The sequence below is a fragment of the Mytilus edulis genome, chromosome 7 (assembly GCF_963676685.1).
Source record: "Mytilus edulis chromosome 7, xbMytEdul2.2, whole genome shotgun sequence".
Taxonomy (NCBI): domain Eukaryota; kingdom Metazoa; phylum Mollusca; class Bivalvia; order Mytilida; family Mytilidae; genus Mytilus; species Mytilus edulis.
This window is the reverse complement of record NC_092350.1, coordinates 49,098,092-49,116,372: the sequence shown is the minus strand read 5'-3', so window position 1 is coordinate 49,116,372 and position 18,281 is coordinate 49,098,092. Positions and strand designations below refer to the sequence as shown.

At 32.4% G+C, this 18,281-nt stretch overlaps 1 protein-coding gene across 1 annotated transcript in view; it reads right to left on the bottom strand.

The window, feature by feature from the left end:
- Window positions 1–18,281, bottom strand: part of LOC139481685 (uncharacterized) — a 99,478-nt gene that overhangs the window by 36,761 nt on the left and 44,436 nt on the right. The window contains exon 2 of the mRNA XM_071265149.1: window positions 11,199–11,366. Coding sequence (XP_071121250.1) covers window positions 11,199–11,366 — 168 coding nt within the window. The remainder of the gene's footprint in view (window positions 1–11,198; window positions 11,367–18,281) is intronic.

Here is an 18,281-nt window from a genome sequence, read left to right as displayed (position 1 = left end):
CAACAATAAATATTTACAATATGTACAAAACAAGCGAGAGATGTTACAAAAGCTACAAGCCAGGAGTACAAGCACGGGCCGACAAACACAAGTATTTATATTTTCTATAAAAAAAAACAAAGCTTCTTCAGAACTGGTTTTCTTGTACTTGACATAACTTCAGAGAATTTAACTGTATTTTGCCGTTTTGTAAAATATGCAGTTAAAACTCTTTTCGTTTTTGATTGAAAAATTTGCATTCAAATATAAAATGATATTCGTCACCTATTTGTCGATTGTTACATAGACTGCAAAAGCGGTTTTCTCTGATTACGTTTTGCCATCTTCCTGTTTCAATCGGCAACTTAGTATTAGTCGTTTGAAACCGACAAAAAACAATAGCGTCTTTGAAGTCCAAAATATTAAAATATTCTTCAATTTCAAGTTTTTCTTAAAATTTTTGTAGTTTATACCTTTTGACGAATTTTGAATGAGGGAATTCCAGTTCTGAATATATTGATCTAGCAATCTCTGCTTTATGACAGTTTTTAACCATTCTTTATTAACAAAATTTTGTGACTCCCATATGTTTGAGAAACCACAATCTTGAAATATTTTTTGTATAAACAAGATCCATTTTATCTGGTTATTATGTAGCGACAACGTGTCACCCTATTCAATATATAGTAAAGATAACATTAAAAAATATTTTAAGATTTTCAAGCGGTGTGGTTGGGTGTCACGTTGACAGGGGGAGGGGGGGCTGGGTTCACCTTAATTATGATTAAAACATGTTTTTTGTACTGCCTCTAATCAACAGAAACTAAAATCTCATTAAAAATGAAAAATCAGAATATATTTTAATATAAAATTTGTAGAACAGAAGTTAAGTATCCCATAAAACATAATGAATCATTATGTATACATGCAGAGACCAAAGCAGCAAAGATATAGTCAATAGAATCTATTTGCATTTGCCTATGTTCTATCCTTATAAAACCTTGCTGTGAGGCATGGTCCCTGACATCAGAAAAATGAATGAAGTATTGGCAACTGGACGTTAAGCATCCAAATATAAATCCTCACTTTTCCGTGAAGTGTTCACAATTATTTGTCTTTTTAAAATTAAAAGGATTAAAAATTCCCAAACTGAAAAGAGTTGAAAATACTTTATTACTTTAGAAGTAAAAATTATAACAGACAGAATAAATACGGCAGAAACAAACAAATGGGAAAAAAATAGAGAACAATTTAAAATACCATATATACATGTTTAAACAGTATACTAGCAGATTATGAACGGGTCAAGGTTGAGCGAGCGTGAATTTCTACCTATTACACTAAAAAGGTGACAATCAATTTTTTTAGGCACGTGTCGAATACACATTCGATAACTTTCTAATTAAAAAAAGGTATAATTGTAAAATTTAAAATTATGAATTTTTAAAAAGTCTATTTTTATATGCCATGTCCTTTGTAACAGTTGTATCATTCCATCAGGTCCTTAGTGCACATTTTTGTTCTTAGTGCACTAAGGAGATCCTTTGCGGTATTACTACGGACCCCATATATTTGAAGCTGTTCAAAATACTGTACATTATAGGTACGTGTATCAGATTGAACAATAATTGTCATATATATAAAAAGAATAGGTAATCTGGTATGAAATATGTCCACTGGAACGACCGTGCAAGTGCTATATATATATTATAGCCAGTCAAGGTCGTTAAAAACTTCCATTTGTTGTTGTCCACTGAAAATAAGCTCTTGAATACACGAATCCCCGTTTTATTAATGCCAAATTTATTTGTTAGTATTTCTTATTCTTTTTCTTATGATTTTATCATATTTTTTTTGTGAAATTTTCTGTGTGGTTGAACATGAAATTGCCTCCGATGCTACAAAGAAAATTTGTTTAATGTCAAATGTTGCAATATATGCTAAGTATTACACGTGGACAGGATGTTCCCCAAAAAATAAGTTATACACACCCCAAGGGTACACGCTAGTGTCATATGGAAAATTACTGGGTCACCTGTAAGATGGTAATCAGCCATGCAACTAATCAGGTTACTTAACTGACCATGTCACTTCAATTTAAAGTTTATCGGTAGATCAAAATGATAAATTCGTTTTAATTAAACATTTCAGATCTAAAGGATTTATCATTATAATGAAGTGAAATAATTAAACCATATCGTATTATTTTCAAAAGATTATTTATTTTCATATTTTTTTTTATCTATGCCGGGAAAGAATTGAAAACTGTATTTATAATTTTTAAATTTATTTTATAAAAAATCCGTGTAGGTCTCATGAAATGGAACCCACGCATTCCTACTTAAGATTTATAAAGGAGTAGGTTCAGTAAGGACCCTTTTCGGCCCCAAAATATAGCACTTTTACTAAATTGTATAGTACTAGAACCGAACACCTGTTTTGGGATATATATACATATAGTTAATTTACCGTAAATAACTGCGAGAAAATGAATAATACACAAGTTGATAATTGTCTCTTCTCTGCTCATTAATTTGCATGCAATATTATCTCTGATTTACTTGTGAGATCACCGACACCATAGATGTAATACCCATAATAGATGTAATACCATGGGTATTACATCTATGCCGACACTAATAATAATTACCTAAAAAAAATAGGTGCTCCGTACTGGGAAGATCATATCGGATCCTATCAATTTATTGGTTCCATTCCCCCAATTAAATGAGTCTACACGTCTCCTTAGAAAAAATGCCTTGCAATGCGTCTGAACTACTAAGTACTTCCATATAATTTCGAAAACAGATAATAATCTATTTCACTGGATGATATTGGGCTGACGGATTTTTAAATGGAAATGTATTAATTTTTATTTATAGCACAAGTTTTACAAGGCAAGATTATTCACCCTGTTCGCCCTACAAATCAAATGGTTGCCTCCTTACACCTACACGAGCTAAAACATATACATATGAACATTTGATATCATTTATTTTGTGTGACAACTCTTCACCAATGACCTGAGTGAAAGGTTGACATGGGCAGATCCAGAAATTTCCATTTTTTTAATTTTTTGTTGTTTTTTTTTTTTTTGGGGGGGGGGGGGGGGGGGGGCAGAGGCGGATGTTTGCTCCAGTCATGCTTCAGTGATTCCCTATATAATCAACAAAATATTTCACACCAAAAAGGGGGGGGGGAGGGGCTTTCTCCTTAATAAGAAATCTCTGTTTTCAGGCATAGGCTCATATAAATTTGCCTTTTGAAGAACTGAAATAAATATGAAACGGCTAATGAGTTTTCAGATGCTTTACATCATGTACATACATGTGACATACACAATTATATATAAATGTAGAATCAAATCTTGATAAATGTATGTAGTTGAAATTGTTAGCTTTAAACATTAAAAAAATGAACTCCCAAAGTTTAAACACAATTAAGAATGACCATGTACATGATGTACATGTAGTCTGTAATGTATGCCATTGCCATGAAGCTAGATCATTGTAGGTAAACTGTCATCTATTCCCTTAAATCTTTGTCCCCAGTCACCCCAAGTTTGATTTAAAGTAGGGAGCTTCCATTTGATTTTTATGGGGGGGGGGGGGGGGGGGCTAGGATGAAATTTGAAAAAAATAGGCAGAACAGGAGTTTTGAGAAGAAAAAAAGGCAGGATGAGACACTAGCAAAAAAAAAGTCAGGACGACAATTTTGGTAAAAAAAGTCAGGATAAACTAAAAAAAGAAAGGCAGGAACGAACAGAGTGAAAAATAAAAAGGCAGGACAGAGATTACAGCTAAAAAAAAAATGCAGGATAAAATTTTTCATCCTAGCCCCCCCCCCCCCATAAAAATCAAATGGTAGCTCCCTTAGTCAAGTATATATCTACTCTATTAGGTCTCTAGTTTGGATAGTGTATAACTTGCAAATTAAAATCATACTCCAAATTTCTTTCTTTAAAATATTATGGATGAAATAGCAAGTAAAGAATGAAATTAAATTGGATGAAATGTGTCAATTTTTTTGGTAAAGTAGTATGTCTGAAGTTGTCAAACTTAATGACAGACCCTTCAGGGGCGGATCCAGTCATTTTAAAAAGGGGTTTCCTAACCCAGGACAAAAAGGGGGGGGGGGTAATTACATGTCCCCATTCAAATGCATTGATAGTCCAAAAAAAGGGGGGTCTTTGACACATTCCCCATTCCCATTCTCAATTTTATCATGTAGTCGTCGTAGTCCGAAGACACTTAGTTTTCGCATAATTACTTTTAGTATAAGTTAACAGAAATTTATGAAACTCAAACACAGGGTTTGTGACCAGAGTTTTTGTCCAGAGTTTAGAAATTACATGAATTAGGGGCCAAAAGGGGCCAATATTAAACTTTGTTTGATTTTATAGAAAATTGAATTATTGGGGTTTTTTGATATATATATATTCCAAATCTAACTGTGTATTTAGATTCCTAGTTTTTTGGTCCTGTTTAAATTGGTCTATCTTAAGGTTCGAAGGGTCCAAAATTAAACTTATTTTGATTTTAATAATATTTAAATTCTTGGTGTTCTTTAATCATGTTAATATGCTGAATCTGAATATTTACTTAGATTTTTAGTATGGGCCCAAAGGAGTAGGTTCAGTAAGACCCCTTTTTGGCCCCAAAATATAGCAGTTTTACAAAATTGCTAAAATGTAAACTTTTGGTTATTTATTGGACAGTAGAATGCTTCTGCTACATAAATATGGGCTGTTTTTGACAATACAATGCACATATATCGGGTATTAGCACCATTAAGTCATGCTAAATTACTGAAATCTTCACAATTCTAGCATTTTAGTTAAATTTTAGACAGTTTTCGTGTGAAACGAAAGTGGCCACATTCGTGTTCATCCTTTATATTGAAATGTAAGTTGTATTTTATGATAATACATAACATATATAAAGGTTGAGGATGAACACGGATGCGGCCACTTTCATTTTTGACAAAAATCATCTGAAAAGTGACATTTTTCGGCATATTTGGTAGATTTTTCATATTTGAGCTTGAATCGGGTTGTTTTTAATGGCTATATCAGTTAAAATCTTTCACATAAATTAATTGATTCAAATGAAATAGACACTTAAGTGTTTAAAAAGTGGTCAAAATCTTTCGTAAGATAAACTTGAAATTTGAGGCCAAAATCGGTCCTTACCGGACCTACTCCTTTCAAGTTGGTCCAAATTGGGGTCCAATATTTTACTTTGTTTGATTTAAAAAAAATTGAATATATATATATGGGGTTCTTTGATATGCTGAATCTAACCATTCATTTAGATTTTTGATATTTTGGCCCGTTAACAAATTGGTCCACATTGAGATCTAAAGGGTCCAAAATTGAACTTTATTTGATTTCATCAAATAATGAATTATTTGGGTTCTTTGATCATGTTGATATGCTGCATCTAACCATGTATTAAGATTTTGAATATTGGACCATTTTAGAGGTTAATTGTCAATTTAAAATTTTTAAGTACTTGGACCACATTCATTCAATGTCAGAAACCTATGCTGCATCAACTATTAAATCACAATCCAAATTTACAATTCAGAGTTGTATCCATAAAATTGAGAATGGAAATGGGGAATTTGTCAAAGAGACAACAACCCGACCAAATAAAAAAACAACAGCAGAAGGTCACCAACAGGTCTTCAATGTAGCGAGAAATTCCCGCACCCGGAAGCGTCCTTCAGCTGGCCCCTAAACAAATATATACTAGTTCAGTGATGATGAACGCCATACTAATTTCCAAAGTGTACACAAGAAACTAAAATTAAAATAAAACAAGACTTACAAAGGCCAGAGGCTCCTGACTTTGGACAGGCGCAAAATGCGGCAGGGTTAAACATGTTTGTGAGATCTCAACCTCCCCCTATACCTCTAACCAATGTAGAAAAGTTTGAATTGAATGTTGTGTCCATACTTGCTCCAACTGTTCAGGGTTTAAAGTGTACGTTTGTATCAAGCTGAGCCATGCATAGCATTCTTATTGGTTATTTATATATTAATTTGAAATTTTGATGAGTTAGACACATACAGATTATACTGTAAACAATATTTCAGAGTTTAACGTAGTCAAGCAAAACAAATCATAGAAGAATAGTTGAATCATGTTTTTGTTGTCCAATGAAAAATTAGTACGAACACCAAGAAAAAGTATGGGAATGTTTGTTTTTTAAACTATTGACCAGGGTGAAAGTCTTTGAAAGTCATGACTGACCAAAAGTTTGTGAAATGAAATAGCACAAATATTCCATTCTTATTAAATATTATTGTATATAAAGAAAATACTGATGTTTAATAATAGTTTTTACCCTTTTTATGTTTTATAGGACAAGAAATATAGAAAAATAATGAAAAATATAAACAGTTTCAATAGAAATGAGCGACAAAACAAGATAAACAGAATACAACAAGGCCTAAATGGTAAGACCACTTCTATATACTGTAAATTCAGAAATTATTGCTTGCATTTATTATTTTTCAGGGAATGGACAACTTATTGTGATTACAAAAAAAATCTGCATCAATTATATATACATGATATATATATGTTTCTGTTATCAAAATATGATTTCTTATTTTTGCGATACTCACCCAGTCACATTAATCGCATTACTAAAAACCTCTGGATAATTTCTGAATTACAGTAATAAACATGATAAAAGTAATTGCCTTTGAATGATGACTCTTATAAAAATAAGAAGATGTGGTATGGTAAATGAGTGACTTATCCACCAGAGTTCAAAGAAGTGGATGCAAGAAATTAAAGGCCAATGATGGGCTGGCCTTCAATAATGAGACAACACTTCCTTTATAGGTCAGCCAATAAAGATCCCAACATGAAAAGATTTAAACAATCCAATTTAGTTCAACATGTTCAAAAACAATAACAATTAATAAAAAAATATCATGTCTGTGAGCACTCAACCTCTTACCTGACCATAATATAGGACAGTGGTTCAAATAACACAGCATATGAACATTCTATAACAACTTTTGCAAGTGGCTAAACTTTAAATATCACTGCAAGGCACTAAACAACGAATATTTAATCTTGGACACAAAGCACTGAAATAAGAGAACTCATATAAAGCATGACAAGTAAGAATATCAAATGAAAGTTTCTCAAATGTTAAAGTCATATGAAACGAGTGAGTGATGAAAAATAAAGTTTGTCCAACTTTTGAACCAATGCATGTATACATCATAAACTTAGTCCTCTGTGCACGATTTTATCATTATTTTCACAAGTATATCATATAAATCGTCAATTTTTTTTTCTCTCTGTTTGTTATGATTTAACAAATAATGCTGCTCATTAAATGCCGTGTTTTGAAGCTGAGTTTTACCGATTGTCACCTTATAGTAAACAAATCACAAAAAGCATGGATATTGAGCATGTGTTTAACATGTATAATCAGCTATTTGTTTATTTCAATGACAGATCCTTGCATATTGTGGTCACTGGATTTGTACGAGGAGGGTTACGCTCGGGTCACTATGTATATGGAAAATATGTATCGGCGAATTGCTTCCTGGAAGCAAGCAATTAAAAATAAGTAAACTTCTTCTAAATGTGGACAAATTAAAGAATTTTCCTCAGAAAAAAGTATATGTACTTAAGTTGCATAATGAAAACTATCCATTTAGTTATAAAAAACATAATTATTATACATATTTTTTTTTAATTTGAGGTTTCTTATGACTTTAATTAAAACATGATAAAATAAGCCTATTTATATTGCTGTTTTTTTCTCCATTTATCATGTTTATAACTTCTTTTTTTTATTTTGTGTATTTATAGGTCAGATATCTTGGTTTTTATGATCATCGTTAGGTCCTGCAAGTCTATACTGAAGAGGAAACTTATTTGTTAATACTTTTCTACCATGTCTACATAATGTGCTAATTGGATTAATTAATGTGAAATGAACTCAATTGTGTGTTTTTCTGGAAAAAGAAATAGAAAAAATTCTACAAAATTGCTATAAACAAAATGGAGTACTATCAAAGATGCACAAGGACACAATGGTGTAAAATGTAACAACCTACATATTCACTGATGGATTATGGAAAAATTAAGAAAAAAAATAGTATCTTTGTCATGTTTGTTGTCGAAATAAACACATGCGTTATCCATTCATGTACATAATATTATGTACATGGCTCTCCATCATATCAAATATACAGAGAAGATGTTTGAAGAACAAGTTGCCAAAATTTATTCAACCAATTGAAGGAAGATGTCTTGTGAATGGAATTATTTATGCACTGAACTGTTATGTAGGGGGTAGAATAATTATACACAGCAGCTGAAACAGAAGACAAGTTGATTTGACATGAAAAGTGTTTATTTTATATAATCTTTTGTATCAACATGATCAATAATTCAGTCTAGGAGAAAATATATTTATACTGTTTGTCAATGTTTGTACTGTTATGAAATTTTTATAGAGGAAAAACATTTCCTTAAGGGAAATTTGATGTTCAGAAATTTCCTTAGAGGAAATTTGAAGAACAATGATTTCCTTAGAGGAAATTTCCTCAAAAGAAAATTTGAAGCGGCAAATTTCCTCAAAAGAAAAAGAATTTCCCCAAAGGAAATAATTATGCAGCAAATTCCTTGAGGAAAACTCTTTTTCCTCTGAGGAAATTGTTGAAAAAAGGGGCATTACTGTTTCAACAGTGGTGCTAGAGCCAAACATATTTAGGACAAATATCAGAGAACCAATACCAATCAAGTTATCAACTTCATTTTGACTTAACTCCAAAAATTAAGGTGACAACTTTTGCACTCAGCGGAATTGCAAACTTGTCCCGGATACTGTTAATATTCTTATACAAGACCTGTTTATTTTCTCTTGCTTATGACCTTAGATATATTATTAATGCTGTATGTTTATGCTTATGACCTTAGATATATTATTGCTGTATGTTAATGCTTATGAAATTAGATATATTATTGCTGCATGTTTATACTTTTGACCTTAGATACATTATTGCTGTATGTTGATTGTCACTTGCTTATGACCTTAGATATATTATTGCTGCATGTTTTTTTTAAAATGCTTATGACCTTAGATACATTATTGCTGTATGTTGATTGTCACTTGCTTATGACCTTAGATATATTATTGCTGCATGTTTTTTTAAAAATGCTTATGACCTTAGATACATTATTGCTGTATGTTGATTGTCACTTGCTTATGACCTTAGATATATTATTGCTGCATGTTTATGCTTATGACCTTAGATATACTATTGCTGTATGTTGATTGTCTTTTGCTTATGACCTTAGACATGTTAGATATACTATTGCTGTATGTTGATTGTCTTTTGCTTATGACCTTAGATATACAATGTATAATATTGCTGCATGTTTATGCTTATGACCTTAGATATATTATTGCTGTATGTTTATTGTCACTTGCTTATGACCTTAGATATATTATTCATGTTATTTGTGCAGGTTTATTGACACTTGCTTAAGTTATTTTATTGCTGTTTGTTTAATTTTCTGTTTTTGTTTCACACATTTTACTTGATGGTGTTATCTCAGTGAAAGATGAAATATTAAAACACAAGTGCCTTATTTGTTATACCAATTGTAATGTTTTGTCTTTTTGAAAATGATATTCTCAAATGTACATAACTTAAATTAAGAAGTGTTGAAATTAAGTAAGGATATGGTATGTGATTGCCAATGAGACAACTAAAAACCAGAGATAAAGGTATTTTCAGCCAGTGACTGAACAGCCGTCAACAATGAGCAAGACCTATCAACATTTAAATGTCTGCATGAAAAAAACACAAAAACATTCAAATGGATAAACATAAGACACTGTGTGCAATGGTGTGAAAGCTATATATGCAAAACTATATACTGAAAATTCAGAAATTATTGCTAGCAATTGTAAGTGCGATTTTTCTCAATTTCATCATTTTTTTGTGTGCAAAATTTAGAATAATCCTGTTTAGTTCATAAAAAATTTCAATATGCAAGTGTATATTATTGTGATTATAACCCTGTCACTATTTTCACAATAATAAAAACAGCAATAATTTCTGAATTCATAGTAGTTAAATTTTTGACACATAGTGATTTACTTTCAATTAAGCATGCCTAGACAAAAATCGTAGAACACACAATTATATATTTCTACAATTAAGATTCAAAGAAATACTTGTACCCATAATAACTTAGTCCGTTTTGTGAAATTGCTTCACTCATGCAATTAGAGGATTTTTTTATGTTTTCTTTTTAGTTATATCACTTCCCATGTGAACAATTATTGTTCCCATGGGAAAACATATTGTTCCCAAGGGAAAAATTATTGTTCCCATGGGAAAAAATATTGTTCCCATGGGAAAAAATATTGTTCCCATTGGAAAAAATATTGTTCCCATGGGAAAAGTATTTTCCCATGGGAAGAAAAGGAGTTCCCTTGGGAAGAAAAGTTCCCTTGGGAAATTTAGAACTTCCCATGGGAACAAACAATTTACTTATGTTCCCATGGGAACTTTAAAGTTCCTATGGGAACTCTAAACTTCCCATGGGAAAAGTAATTTTTCCCATGGGAACTTTCAATGTTCCCATGGGAAATTCTAATATTCCCATGGGAATTATCAAATTTCCCATGGGAAATGTACTTTTAATCAGCTGCAGTGACAAGAGTGACAACAGTGACAAGTTGGGACATATGGCATTTTTTTAATTTTTCAATTATCTGTCACTGGGCAAATTTTTTTTTTGATATCTTGTAAACCGACAAAGTCAGATTTGCCGATACCGGAATGGCAAATTTGTCCCGCACAGTGTTATGTTATATCAAATTAATAATTTGTTATATCAAATTTATAATGTGTTATATCAAATTGATAATTTGTTATATCAAATTAATAATTTGTTACATCAGATTAAAAATTTGTTATGTCAAATTAATAATTTGTTATATCAAATTAATAATTTGTCATATCAAATTAATAATTTGTTGTAACAAATTGTAAAAAGTAGACAAGGCTTCCTTACTTTTGTTTGTCTGTTAATCTTTTATTTTTTTTAGTCATTGCTTCATTACTTCATTTCCGATTTATGAGATTAAATGTCCTCCTGGCATCTTAGCCCCTCAGTTAAACAACTATAAGAAATAACTCTAAACCTGTATCAATAATCACTTACTTTGATATTCAACCCATGGGGAGTATTCTACAGACGCATCTAACCATCCCAATTGTCCTTCACTGTGTGGGACTTGTATTTTATCAAGTAACCCTATCATTTTACAGCGATTTTTTGCCTCTTTCCATGTATAATTACGATTGGAATGGTATCCAGTTGATATTTTTGCTGAAAAAAAAACAAACAATAGTATAACATGTGTATTGATTTAAAGAAGAAGGGCCTATTACCCCTGATATTTTCTCACTTACAGACACAAATTCTTAAAATTGTCAATTGAATACATGTGTCATAAAAGATCACATATATATCTCAATTGTTGTACAAAATGTACCAAAATCCCGTCATTAACTAATTGGTTATAAACATCGCCTGATGTGTATCTGCCTAATCACCACGACGAGTGTCACGTGTAAAACAAACGTTGTTTTTTTTTTACCGAAAAGGCTAACTTCAGATGTTAATAACTTAATTATCATAATATTGAAAGAACCTTTAGAGTACACATAAGTTTGTATACATGTATGGTTATTATACTGTGAACTTAATACGTTATCTTTTTTTTAAAATGAGTTAGGTAAGAAACAAATTGAGGAAAAACTTTCTTTTTAATAATCTACATGTTCTTGTTAAGTAAGAAACGGATTGACGATCAATACAAGTAAAGTTTTCTACATGAGCAAGAATGTTGAATCCACCATGTTTTAAGCATTTACAAACTAAGGTTTCAACTCCATAAGTTGATCTTCGTCTGCATGATTTGTCTATTTATTAGCTTCAATTTGGTCTGATAGCTCTTCAACTGTTTTTGTTTTTTGTGCATGCTTCGTTTCAAAAATCGAGAATTATAGCTCTTTGATTGTATGACTAGTTGTTGTATGTTTTTTTCAGCTGTACAGAGCTTTTTGTTGTCAATGGTTATTTTTGTCGGAACTCTTTCACGAAATTTCATTCTTGTAATACTTTTTGACACAATGTAGGAGAAGGATGTTAGGTTAACTAAGTCTGTAATAGTGGACGAAAATACCGATGCTTATTAATGAACATAATTTGCATGGCTAATGGTTATCAAAGGTACCAAGATTACAATTTAATACGCCAGACGCGCGTTTCGTCTACATAAGACTCACCAGTGACGCTCATATCAAAATAGTTGCAAAGCCGAAGAAATACAAAGTTGAAGAGCACTGAGGACCCAAAATTCCAAAACATTGTGCCAAATACGGCTAGGGTAATCTATTCCTGGGATAAAAAATCATTAAAATCATTGAACCATTTCTGATAAGGACCAGTTCAACATTTCATTCCAAATGATATACGTATATCAATATTTAATTTGGCATGCAGAAAACTCAGAGATTAGTTATTTTGTTAATCAACTTTACTTTATATTCTCTCTTTTTTTTTGGGGGGGGGGGGAGGGGGGCATTATTCTCTAATTTGTAAACCTCATTCACAACCTCATATGTCTTGGGTTATTTCAAATAAATATCTGATATGCAAGCGCCTATTAGCGGGATAGAATGCTTAATACTATAAGAGTATCAACAAGGAGAGTGTTGGTGGTCTCTTTTAAAAGTCGGTGCATGAGAATATTATGCTACAACCAAACAACAAAAAGGGTTACGTGAATATTTTGGAAATATACAGACGATATTCCGCAATCCACGGCTCCTAGGATAGTTTCTTGTAGTGTAACGAAAAGCGGGAAATACGCGTTTATGTATTTAAAAATTGGTAATTTTAAATTATTAACTTTTCATACATTTAGGCTTCTTTCTTTTATCCCTAAATTGTTACATTATTTGGAGAATTGCGATTAGAATAGTCAAAACAATAAGTTTTTATTCCAATTACATTTGAACTTCTTATATCAATTCGAGATTTCCTAAATAAAAAAAATAAAGTAAACAGAAAAAAATGCTTCACTTTTCAATCTTTAACTTCCCCTCCCCCTTCCAATTTTTTTCTTCTACTATATCAATTTTTGAAAACATGTCGAACTACACAAAGTCTTATTGATCTGAAGCTTACCCCCCCCCCCCCCCCCCCCCCCCTATTAGTTTTGGTATATATGATCTACATTAAATTCGATCAAAAAATAGTCACTAGAAAGGCATACATATCTAAATAGATAAAGTAAATTCCATTTACCACGAAACTAATTACAGTCAGATATTTATTTCGATATTCTAATTAAAATACGTTTCTTTTTTTGGCCGAAATTACAAAAAAATAATTATTATCTGGTTTGACTTCGGAACACTGATTTCAGATTTATATTGTACACATAACTTTAAAAATGGGAACACAACATCCATCTTAAAAACGTTTTATCGATTACCACTGTGCCTGTAGTGATATAATTATAAATAGATTTCAGAACGCGGACGTGATAGAAAGCCATTTATTAAATTGTTAAGACTTACGCCGGTAGGAAATAAGATGAGTAAACAATGATTAATACCTTAGATTTGCATTAAGTAAGTTGCTTGCATATACAAATAAACAAACGAAGAAAGACTTTAAGTGTAGTTCTATAATATTGAAGATTCTTCTTCTTCTAACATTTGAGGCATCTTGACCAAGAATAAAGAACGCTGCAGCCATGTTAGATGGATTAATTAATTTTCGTAGAAAAACTACGATGGAGTTACGACTGGGTATAGCTGTAGTAAGTTACGCCAGGATTTACGCATTATTTACGATCATCTTTACTTACGACGGCTTTGTGAAACAGCTGTAAATCCTACGATTTATTTACGATGGACTTACGATGACACGTAGCCCCACAGGACGCAATTACGACTGGACACAATTACGAACGATTTCCAATGTTTGCCCTCTGAGATCATATTTGTTTATATTTATCAATAAAAGTTTTTATAAATAAAAACCCTATTAAAAATCCCTTGTTTTCATGATAATACAATTTATGTGCACTTGGTGAATGTTGATGAGGATGACAAAATCATTCTGAAAATATTATAAGAACGGCAATCTGACCTGGAAGTTATATAAAAACATACATAAAGGTAAGTGCACATTGCCTTCTTTTGTTGATATATAGAAAGAAAAATATCTCCTGATTCTGTTCATATGCGTGATGCCTTTTATCATGCCCAAATAACCCCACAATTGACGTTTTTTAGACTCTTGTGAACCTATTTATGGCCAAAAGAAAATATGTTAATTTTATTGAAAAGTCCAGAGAACTCCGAAAGAAATGTTGACCAATAAAAAAAATCATAGATGAATGATAAGTACACCACCGAAATGGATAAACTTGAATTTAGTGCTCCTTTGAAGGAGGAACTTACACAAAAACAAAAAAAATCAGAAATCTTTCCTTTACACATGACCGACATTTCGTCTGCAACCACTGCTGAAGTAATTGAAGTAAAAAACAAACTTGTGCTTTTTATTTTCCTATGAAAATGTGTTTGAGATAAGATTAATATATGCTTTATTAATATAGACTGTTGTCATTGATTTCTTCTGCAAGATATACCAATATAGTGCTGTTCGGAATTGCGTCCATATGTGGCTCTCTTGACCCGTAAAACGAGGTCACGCAAATCTTACTAAAGTATCCCAACGTGCATAAAAATTTTATGTGGGATATGATGCAAAATGGAAAGCCTTCATACATCTTAAATTTTATGGTATAAAAATTCAAGAAAAGTAGTCTACATAAAAAAAATATTAATCACAGTTCAAAAATCGTTCGTAATTGTGTCCGGTGAGGCTACGTAGACTTACGAAGGCTTTGTGAAATGGTACCCTGCTCCTGCATTTTTCATTGTTATTCAACACAAAATAATTATCTAAGAAACCTCAAAAAAGGGACGATCTCATTTCACAAAGGATTTCTATTGTCTACTTAGTGTACCTCGAACTTATTTATCCGATGTAGGTCATTAAGTTGAGGTTCAATTTACTTAAAGTTAAACGGGCATGGCTGATTTGATACGCCCTCGTAAAATCAGGGGGTCCGAAATAGAAAATGGAAAAAACACCCAGCAAAATACCTTAATTTACAATTTAAGATTTTGTTTGATTCAAAGTGCTTTTGGTTGCTTAAATATCTCCGATCAATTAGCAGGCGGTATTTTGTGGAAATAGTAACCTGTCCCGAACTGAGAGATGTTGGCTGCAATAAGAATTTATTTATCTAAAAAGTCCATATCTCATTTACTTATAGTGGCCGTTATTGATTGTAAATTCATGACGTTTTGTTTATGGCATTCGTCTATCGTGGAGAAAAAAGAAGAAAGGAGGGCTAATAGCTTAACTTACGAGTTCTATCATTATGGTTCAAATCTATTCTATAACGGCATATATACGTTTAACCTCTAGCGAACGCTCTGCCTTATTGTAAAAAGTGCCTCTCTAAATTTGTAAGCATTTGCTTCAGATTGATCCACTTTGAATCTAGTCGTGAATATGTATTACATATTTGCCACTGGACACAAAGGAGCAATAAATGAATCAGCTTCATTTAGTGATGTACAATCATTTGTCCTCAGTTGATTATAGTCTCAAACAGTTTTCCATTTTTTATATATCTAATTATTATTTACATGTGAATTTTTATGCGTAAATCTTAGCATTTCTTCCATCATTTTTCTCTTTGCACTAATCTTTTTTTAACATTAAAAAAACGTTGTCGTTGTCAGTGGTTACATTGTATAATTTCCGGCAAAACTAATAGGGGAGGGACTAGAACAGAAAAACAATTTTTATTGAGTGGCAATAACTCATATATTGAAGCGTACAATGACGACTGTCTCGTCTAGGTGACAACATTTGTTGTTTCAAGTTTATTTATATCTCAGACTGGTATAATAGTTGTCATAAAAGCAACAAAAAAAAATTATAAAAAAAGGTTGACAACAATTTATAAAAAGATTCAACTTATTTTGGGCGTTTCTTTTTTTTTTATTGTTTTGCTTATCGGTTTTTCTTATATTTTTTTCATCTACTATTGTTCTAGCAAAAGTCACAAAAAATGTTGTTAAAGTCAGCCATGCGAATTATTTGAAAAGATTTAGCTGACCTTTCTTGTTGTTTACAATTTCGATCATTCAACTCGTGCGTAGATCGTCTTTCCCTCTAATGTTTTTTAAGGTAAAGATAGCGTGAAATTTTCACTGCACCAGGCATCGTATATATACATTCTGATATATTATATTTTGATCGGACAAAGCTGCGCATTTATATAACCAATAAGCCAAACGAACGCACCCATTTAGCAAGGGTATTCTGTGGGACGGGAGAGGTCCAGAGATGTCAATATTTCTATACCCAAGCGAATCATTTGGTTTTGAATAAAATGAGATAAAGGTATACATTTATACGACAGCAACCCAAAGACAAAGATAAATTCAAATATTTAGAGCCAACATTCGGTCTTTGTTTTATAGAAAGATGCGTATACAGAATAATAAGCTCAAAACCGATCCATGACTAAATAATAGCTATACGGAGTTAATTCAATAATATTTTCCGTCAAGTATATACATTGTATATCTGAAAAGGCACATTTGATTTAATAGTATTTACCGTCAGAAATATTCCAACAACCACAAGTGCTTACCAGACTCAAGCTGGCAGCCACTTTTATCGGCCAATCAAGATAGCAGCCACTTTTTTCTAGCAGCCAATTTTGACGATATGTCTAAAAACCAAAAAACTACGTGAGGCTCAAACGTTCCAAAAATCGCTAAATCTTAGTTAAATGCAATCTAACAGCGGAAATCGACAACTTCACTGTTTCTGCTAATTTCTAAAGCATTTCATTCCGTTTTAAATATGTATGTAAGCGATCTGTCCTTTATTTGACATTCGATAATTGATATTCAATATCCAACCGACTGCTAGCCGTCGGTTCAATATTTAAATTTAGTTGAAAATCACTATAAAGCCTGAGGGAAAAGATACCATTCTATGACCCCTTCAAGCTGTCATAAATTTTCGTTGTCCTCGAATATAAACCCTGATACAAGTTATATATTTGTCTTTATGTTATATAGATTTTTATCAATAAAACATTACAGAGGATTCACCAAAGATGTAATTTAATATATAAAATATGAAACAAAATCCAATTACTACAGAAACATATAGAAATATACATAGAAATACTTATGGAAAGCCAAAAAAGAAAAGAAATTAATAGTGAACACCTACCAGAGACTGCTTAAATGACGGTGACCACCCTAAGACGACTTTGGACCTCTGTGGTGGCCAGACGGGCCCGGATCCCAGAAAAATATTTAAGTGGGGAATAGCTTGGGTCAATACCTTTAAAATGAGCTAGGTCCGGTTCGGAACTTTGCCGTTGGTATATGCCGAAAAGTACCGAATGTATGCATATGGTTAATACGGAAAATTACGTTAAGGGGCAACTTTGAACCTCTGTGGTAGGCAGACGGGCCCGGATCCCAGAAAAATATTTAAGTGGGGAATAGCTTGGGTCAATACCTTTAAAATGAGCTAGGTCCGGTTCGGAACTTTGCCGTAGGGATATGTCGAGGAGTACCGAATGTGTGGTTGATATGGAAAATACGTAAATGGGCAACTTTGAACCTCTGTGGTGGCTAGACGGGCCCGGATCCCAGAAAAATATTTAAGTGGGGAATAGCTTGGGTCAATTCCTTTAAAATGAGCTAGGTCCGGTTCGGAACTTTGCCGTAGGGATATGTCGAGGAGTACCGAATGTGTTGTTGATATGGAAGATACGTAAATGGGCAACTTTGAACCTCTGTGGTGGCCAGACGGGCCCGGATCCCAGAAAAATATTTAACTGGCAAATAGCTTGGATCAATACCTTTGAAATGAGCTAGGTCCGGTTCGGAACTTTGCCGTAGGGATATGTCGAGGAGTACCGAATGTGTAGTTTATATGGAAAATACGTAAATTTGCAACTTTGAACCTCTGTGGTGGCCAGACGGGCCCGGATCCCAGAAAAATATTTAAGTGGGGAATAGCTTGGGTCAATACCTTTAAAATGAGCTAGGTCCGGTTCGGAACTTTGCCGTTGGTATATGCCGAAAAGTACCGAATGTATGCATATGGTTA